This window comes from Hordeum vulgare, chromosome 5H (assembly GCF_904849725.1).
Source record: "Hordeum vulgare subsp. vulgare chromosome 5H, MorexV3_pseudomolecules_assembly, whole genome shotgun sequence".
NCBI lineage: Eukaryota > Viridiplantae > Streptophyta > Magnoliopsida > Poales > Poaceae > Hordeum > Hordeum vulgare.
Window position 1 is genome coordinate 67,267,655 of NC_058522.1, and position 7,472 is coordinate 67,275,126.

The 7,472-nt window shown below is 46.0% G+C and overlaps 1 protein-coding gene across 1 annotated transcript; it reads left to right on the top strand.

Moving 5' to 3' along the window:
- Positions 1 to 142: 142 nt before the first annotated feature.
- Positions 143 to 2,672, top strand: LOC123396786 (serine/threonine-protein kinase SAPK9-like). Its single transcript, XM_045091613.1, has 9 exons — positions 143 to 438; positions 577 to 651; positions 779 to 880; positions 964 to 1,017; positions 1,134 to 1,226; positions 1,362 to 1,454; positions 1,746 to 1,850; positions 1,933 to 2,031; positions 2,124 to 2,672. Exons 1-9 carry the CDS (start codon positions 277 to 279, stop codon positions 2,412 to 2,414), a joined length of 1,074 nt encoding a protein of 357 aa, XP_044947548.1. The 5' UTR covers positions 143 to 276; the 3' UTR covers positions 2,415 to 2,672.
- Positions 2,673 to 7,472: the final 4,800 nt, after the last annotated feature.

Consider the following 7,472-nt stretch of genomic DNA (forward strand, 5'->3'; position numbering starts at 1 on the left):
ATGATACAGGTGGGCCCGCTAGTCAGGCGAGCCTAGGAGGGAATGTCAACTGAAAAAAAAGGCGAGCCTAGGATAAGCACGCCCCATGACGTCATCCTCCTCTCTTCTTGTAGCAGCAGTACTCCAGAATGCAGATAGTGGCGGCAATAAGAATTGACAAAAGCGCGCGGCCAGAGTTAGGAAGAAAGGTTCGACAGCGAGATAAGGAGAGAGAGGGGGCGCGCGGGGACCTCCGTGTCAGTCTTGGGCGGCGGTAGAGTCGTCGGCGCGGGGGCGATGGAGAGGGGGACGATGGGCGATGTGCCGGTGATGCTCGACGGCGACCGTTACGAGCTGGTCCGCAGCATCGGATCCGGCAACTTCGGCGTCGCCCGCCTCATGCGCAACCGCGCCTCCGGCGAGCTCGTCGCCGTCAAGTACATCGACCGCGGCGAGAAGGTACCACCTCCAAACCGCATCGGCCACCACGCTTCGATTATTTATTCCCAGTTTCCCGCACGCGCACGCCGAACCAAGAGCCATGGCTTTTGATACTACTATTCATTACAAGTTTGATGCGTGCGTGTGCGCGCGCAGATCGACGAGAACGTGCAGAGGGAGATCATCAACCACAGGTCGCTGCGGCACCCCAACATCATCCGGTTCAAGGAGGTGAGCATACGATCGGTGGTACAATCGCCTTGGCTTGCAGTATCGATCCTTGGACGGTTATATGTGGACTCTGGTGGAATGATGCGAGGAACAAACTCTGTCTTTCTGTGTGTTTGCTGCTCTTCAGGTTATTCTGACGCCGACGCATCTCGCCATCGTCATGGAGTACGCCTCCGGCGGGGAGCTCTTCGACCGCATCTGCACCGCCGGTCGATTCAGCGTCGACGAGGTATCTCTCCCGACTCAAGATTTGTATGTATGACGGCACAGTTGTCGTTTTTGTTAACTCAGTTCATGTGTGTGTATGTTCAGGCTCGCTTCTTTTTCCAGCAACTGATATCTGGAGTTAGCTACTGCCATTCAATGGTATGATTGGTATCAGCCAGCTGTTACCCGAATTATATATACTACTACCACATGATTGCACCTTTCTATGTAGTTTTCTGTGCAATTGACGACATGAATCTGTTGTATTCGTCAAGCAAGTGTGCCATCGTGACTTAAAGCTCGAGAACACTCTGCTGGATGGAAGCACCACCCCTCGCCTCAAGATATGCGACTTCGGTTATTCCAAGGTATTCTGTGCTATTAATCAATCTGGTGGAGCGGTGCCTGACTGCTTGCTTATGTGAACCATCTTACACCAGAAATTTGTGATGGATACCAGATCTTTAAAAGATTTACACCAGAAATTCCTCTCTAATTTACAGTCATCAGTTCTTCATTCTCAACCAAAGTCAACTGTTGGAACTCCGGCATACATTGCCCCTGAAGTTCTGATCAAGAAAGAATACGATGGCAAGGTATGCGTCCACCTTGGCGCTTTCAAATCAAGTTTAAACCGTCTCATGCATACTCTGCCAACATCATGCATACTCTGCCAACATCTGCTGCCTAACTTGAATCATTTTGGTCGGCCACAAAAGCTTTACTTGCTTTATGAATCTTCCGTCCACCTTTCTTTGGCATGAGTAGTTCATGGTCTTGAGGAGCAACCATTTAAAGTACTTCTCAATCTAAAAAAAAAAGTAAAAAAACATTTGAAGTACTTCCTGTTCTCTGCTCAAGCACTAATAATTTGTCTCTGAATGGAGATTGCCGATGTGTGGTCATGTGGCGTAACCCTTTACGTGATGTTGGTTGGCGCCTACCCTTTCGAGGATCCAGAAAATCCCAAGAATTTCAAAATGACAATTCAGGTATGCCGCCAGCCGTTGGCTTAGCAATTCCACTAGTTGCAGTCAGATGACCAAACAGCTAAACACCAAGCACAATTTTCAGAAAATATTAGGCGTTCAGTACTCGATTCCGGACTATATTCACATACCCATGGACTGCCGGAACCTTCTCTCAAGGATCTTTGTTGCCAACCCAGCTACGGTGAGTGCTCACTCACTCCATCGACACACACACGGTTTCACCCGTTCCGCTCTCAGGAATCAGGATAACGCCTGTGCTATTTGAGCTTGCAGAGGATCACCATACCTGAGATAAAGAACCACCCATGGTTCCTCAAGAACCTCCCAGCTGACCTCATGGACGGTCCCACGGTGAGCAACCAGTATGAGGAGCCTGACCAACCGATGCAGAACATGAACGAGATCATGCAGATAATGGCAGAGGCCACCATACCGGCGGCCAGCGCCCTCGGAATCAACAAGTTCCTGCCTGACGGCCTTGACCTCGACGACGATATGGATGACCTGGACTCGGACCTCGATATCGACATGGACAGCAGCGGGGAGATAGTATACGCCATGTAGTAAACTTGTGAATATCTGTATGTGCAGAAGCGGTGTTTGCGATCTTCCACCTTGTTTGTTTCTTGAACACGCACCAGATTGTTGAGTGGCATTTTGTGTTAAGAAGAGTGTAGAAATGTACATCGAGAGGTTTGTATTCAGGCTACTGCTTGAGTCTGAAATTGGTGTTGCTGCTGATTGTGTAGCATGTGTTGTCTAACAAAATATGTTGGGGTTTCCTGTAATCTCTAGTTGATAAAAGGGAGTATTCACCCGAAATCGCTGGATGAACAATGCTGTATTATACGTGTACTTTGTGGTGCAACGCCAGCTCTGCCCGCGGCCCCTGAGACTGCACTCCGCCTATACAATGCAAGGACTGGCCCTAACATGGGCCCGACACCTGGTCCTTTGTTGATCGATTGCTAACAACCGAACGAATAGAGTATCAACCGCTGTTCGATGCTGTGTATATGTGATTAGAGCGGGTGGTCAGAAAGGTTTTTATCCAAGACGGATGACGGCACAATCTTCTGATCGGTCCACCTCTTCATAGTCTTGTTCTCATCTGACTTCACTGTTGTCAAGATGTCATATTTATACTTTGTATACAAATAATATCAATTGCTAACAATCCCTGACAACTAGGATGGGACTAAACTTTCCACACTCCTCTTGTCATGAAAGGAGCATATGAGCCTCTAGGATTTCAGGAGTTATTGGAAATAATAAATAGTCAAGAGACCCAATAATTCCAGCAATCCATCACTGATCCCAAAGGTAGATAGAGTTTGCCTATAGTTTTATAACATTGTTTATATACCGATATTTTGATGAACCTAGAGCTTCACACGACACTCGTTTACAACTTGAACAACTGACCATGCCTTGAATAGCATGTGATGCAAATAAGTCTCTCGTAAAGCCTTGATCGATGCTAGGCTCCCGACCGAGTGATTTCCCCGTGGATAGGAGATTATATGTCATTCTCCGAGGTCTCTTCATGAGTTTACCAGAAGGCACTCAACTCTCATAGTATGCGGTGTTTAACAGTCTAACTCATTAGTTGTGTCTATAAAAATGTTATGTAGGACAACATCTTGGCATACCCAAGCCACTAAGAACACACTAAAATAAAGATCAATCGACACACATATTAGGAGAGAATTGCATCATAATGGAGTGTGTCTTCATAAAATATACACTCCCCTCCCAGTTAACCAATAGCATGTCTCGTCAATTCTACTTCACGGTATTTTCAATCACATAGACTGGGTTACCATCATGGATAACTTATGCAGTGGGTTTCAAAGCCATCTCGCACGATGCATTGTCTATCACGTTACGTGATAAACTATTTTCTTAAGGGGTCTGCCAGATTCTTAGATGTGTTTATATAGTCCAATACTAGAAGTTCAGAGTTTCTCATAAATTTGACACTGTGATTATCACATTTGATTAGGATGTTGGTATTGGGTTTTCTACCGCCAACAAATCTACCAAGAGCTCGTGAAGCCACTCTACTTCAATAGTGGTTGTGTCTAATGTCGCGAGTTTTATTTTTCATGTTGACCTTGTTAAGATGGTCTACTTGCAAGACTTCCAATAAACAACGTTACCACAAAGTGTAAACATGTAACCACTTGTGGTCTTAAGTCCATCAGAACCATCACTATAACCCCTGAGTACCCTTGGGGGTACTCGGTATTGTGAACTCTATAATTAACAATACCTTTCAAATAGCACATTATCATCCCACGAGCAATGCCAATGTCCATCTTCCAGATCTAGAACAAACCGACTTATTTTTCTTACAGTAACGAAATGTGAGGCCTCGTAGAGCCAACTAAATACGCGAGCGAGCCAATCATTTGAGAATATCTCAATTGATCCCTTGTTGCTCCCTCATTATTTTAAAACAACACACTAGGACCATAAGGTGTTAGAGAACTTCTACAATAAAAATATCGAAAGCCACTCAGAACCTTCTTCTTCCCCCCACACAGTGAGGTTGCAACAACGTGATCCCACCATCATCATCGGATTGACCAGATGGTAGTACTTGATGGTAGTCAATCGGGTCACCTCCATATAGTCTTCATTCATAATTTTTAATCACCTCCTTGAACCAGATGACGTTAGGGTGCCACAACAACATGTGGTTGATGATCTCTCTCTCTGCATGTTCATTATCTTCATGGATATAGAGAGCTTGTCACACACATGGGGCTCTTTGCTATCTTGTTGGCCAATATCCATGGAGTAATTATGACAATTATTTCTTCGGAGAACATAATGATGACCCTCTCACCTCTTTCCACAGTGCAGGTATTTCACCACTAGCATGCTTGCACCTTCCTACATCTTAATTACCATTGTGAATTCTTACATGTCGGGGATGCTTCGGTGGGTTTCAGTCATCGTAGGGTGCCATTGATACGACTCCAACGTATCTATAATCACTCATTGTTTTATGCTATTATATTATCAATTTTGTATGCTTTATATACCATTTTATATCAATTTTTGGGACTAACGTATTAACTTAGTGCCAATTGCGGGTTTTTGTTTGTTTGCCTATTTCTTTCTTTCATAGAAAAATCATACCAAAAGAACTCCAAACACAATGAAACTTTATGGCGATTTTTTGGGTCTTAGATTGGATTGCACAAGAGTAGCGGCTTGCGGTGGAGATAAAATTCTTTCGGGTCTCTCTTCGAGGGTTTCTGAATATTGTGGTATTTATGGAGATAGAAATAGGTCAAACTGAGGGCCATGGGGCCCACAAGACTAGGTGGAGCCGCCTAAGGGGCGCGCATCTCAAGCTTGTGGGCCGCTGGTGCATCTCTCATCCGCCTCTCGAAGCTTCTATGTCACACGTATTCCAGAAAAATCCTCTTGAAGTTTTGTTGTGTTTGAACTTCGATAGGTATGAATTTTTTTGGGAACCCAAGAACATGCAAAAAAATTGTCACTAGGCACTAAATTAATAGGTTAGTCCATAAAAATAATATTAAAGTGATATATAAAGTATATAAAAGTGATAGGGTTTTCTATTTTTGTGCCTCTGGTTGCTTAGTTATGCTCAGTTTTGCTCAAGCGATAGAACTTTGCTCACTTTTGCCCGCCCTCTCCACCACCTGCTCGCAAAAGCCCAAATGTTGCACTTACGCCCGGTCAAATTCTTTGACCGTTACCTCCCGATTAGTTTTTTTGTGTCTCCTTCTGACTATTAGGGCCGACTCATATCCTGACTAGTGGGGCGGGGGCAACTAACTACAGGTGGGGCCTGTCTAGGTGGACGTCTTTCTCTCTCTCTCTCTCTCTCACCACATCTCAAACAGCCCGTGCCCGAGAAGTTTCCCCTGTTGCCACCGCCGCCGCACCACACCTACCACCCCCTCCCACAAACCCTACCCAGCCAGCCCACCACCGTCCCCCAATCTAGCCTATAATCAACATGCACCCTCGCCCACGGTGCATTGATCTGTCGCATTCCGTGGCCCAAGATTGTACTGGATCGAGGGGAACTAGAGGGTGGAGTTATAGCAGCCGATTTAATTGCATTTGCTTGGGCAATGTTGAGGGACATCAATCTTCGTCCCATCCATCGTGGGGAGGATTGGGTCGAACTAGGAGCAGTGAAGAACTCATGGGTTACGACTCGGTAAGCCTCACACCCCTTGAAATGTGCGATCTAACTGGAGAATATGTCTAGTATTTGACCAATGGGCACATGAATTGTTGCTTGCTTGTCTGAACTACTGCCTGCCTAACCGTAGGATTGATCCAACGCTTGCCTTTTTGCTCGCAGTTAGAATGGAAACTCGCTATCTGCGAGGTATAAAAGCACAACATTTATGTGGATTTTGCTATCAAAGGTGGTAGAAACAATAATTTTGTTTAAGGATTTATGCAAATCCCTCTGTTCTGATTATCCCTGGAGCCAATCCGATGTCGTTGACCTGAGATATTTAATAGGTGTGAGCAAAAATTTGTGTCACTAACTTGCGACGAGCATCTAGAAACTCTTTTTTGTTTGAACACTCGCAAAGGTTTCGCTAAAATTGAAATCCAGGTGTTGTAGCCACGAAAAGAGTGGGATAAGGGTAAGGGTGCCACACCAGTTAACTGTGCTAACAGTGAGAGGACACATACTCCTCGTAGATCTGGACCAGCTAAACCTACTAGTAGTGAGAGAAAGGTGAGTGATGCATTGGATGCAGAAGATGATGCACAACCTACGAGACAGTGCCTCAAAACGACGACGAGGATGAGAGGTCATTGTTTGGATAGCTCTTGTCGTCGTGAATCCAACAAGCTTGGGTTCGCTCGATTCGGAGCTCATATGCAAAAGTTATGGATGTTTCAGTGGCGAGCGGTAGTACCGCTTGTGCCAAGCGGTAGTATTGCTCCGGGTTGGCGGTAGCACCGCTCCCTAGAGGTAGTACCGCTCCGGGTGGGCGGTAGTACCGGTTCGGGACGGTAGTACCTCTCTGTGAGCGGTTGTACTTCGTCGTACTTTTTGCGAATACTTTTCCAAGCGGTGGTAGGCCCGACAGTAATATCTTTACTATTGTGGCCTAGCGGTAGTACGCTCCTCGCCAGCGGTAGTACCGCTCCTCGCGAGTGGTAGTACCGCTCCTCGCCAGCGGTAGTACTGCTAGAGGCAGCGGTAGTACCGCGCCTCGCCAGCGGTAGTACCGCTGTGCGCGGGCTGTAAATGGGGGTAACGGTCTGATTCCTTCCCCCACAATTTAAAGGGGGTCGTCTTCCCCCTTGGACTAACTTGACTGTTTGAGCTCGTGTTCTTCCTCCATGGTTGACATTCTTATAGCTTGCTAACTCTCAATCCCTCCAATGATTCTTGCTAGATCTTGAGGGAAAAGAGAGAGGAGATCTAGATCTACTTCTCCACGAATCACTTTCTTCTCTATGTGAGGGGAACCCCTTGGATCTAGATCTTGGAGTTCTTTTTTTTGCATCGGTTTGAGTTCTGCACGGTGATTCCTCGAAGTGAGAAGTTGAGAAGCTTATTACCCTTTGGTACTTAGTACCCTAGAGATTGTTCTTCGTGGA

Excerpts from the sequence above, each read along its gene's own strand:
- LOC123396786 (XM_045091613.1), top strand. The coding sequence starts at position 277 with ATGGAGAGGGGGACGATGGGCGATGTGCCGGTGATGCTCGACGGCGAC. Across the intron at positions 881-963 it reads GTCGATTCAGCGTCGACGAG|GCTCGCTTCTTTTTCCAGCA; the intron begins GTATCTCTCCCG and ends GTGTATGTTCAG. Across the intron at positions 1,227-1,361 it reads GCGACTTCGGTTATTCCAAG|TCATCAGTTCTTCATTCTCA; the intron begins GTATTCTGTGCT and ends TCTAATTTACAG.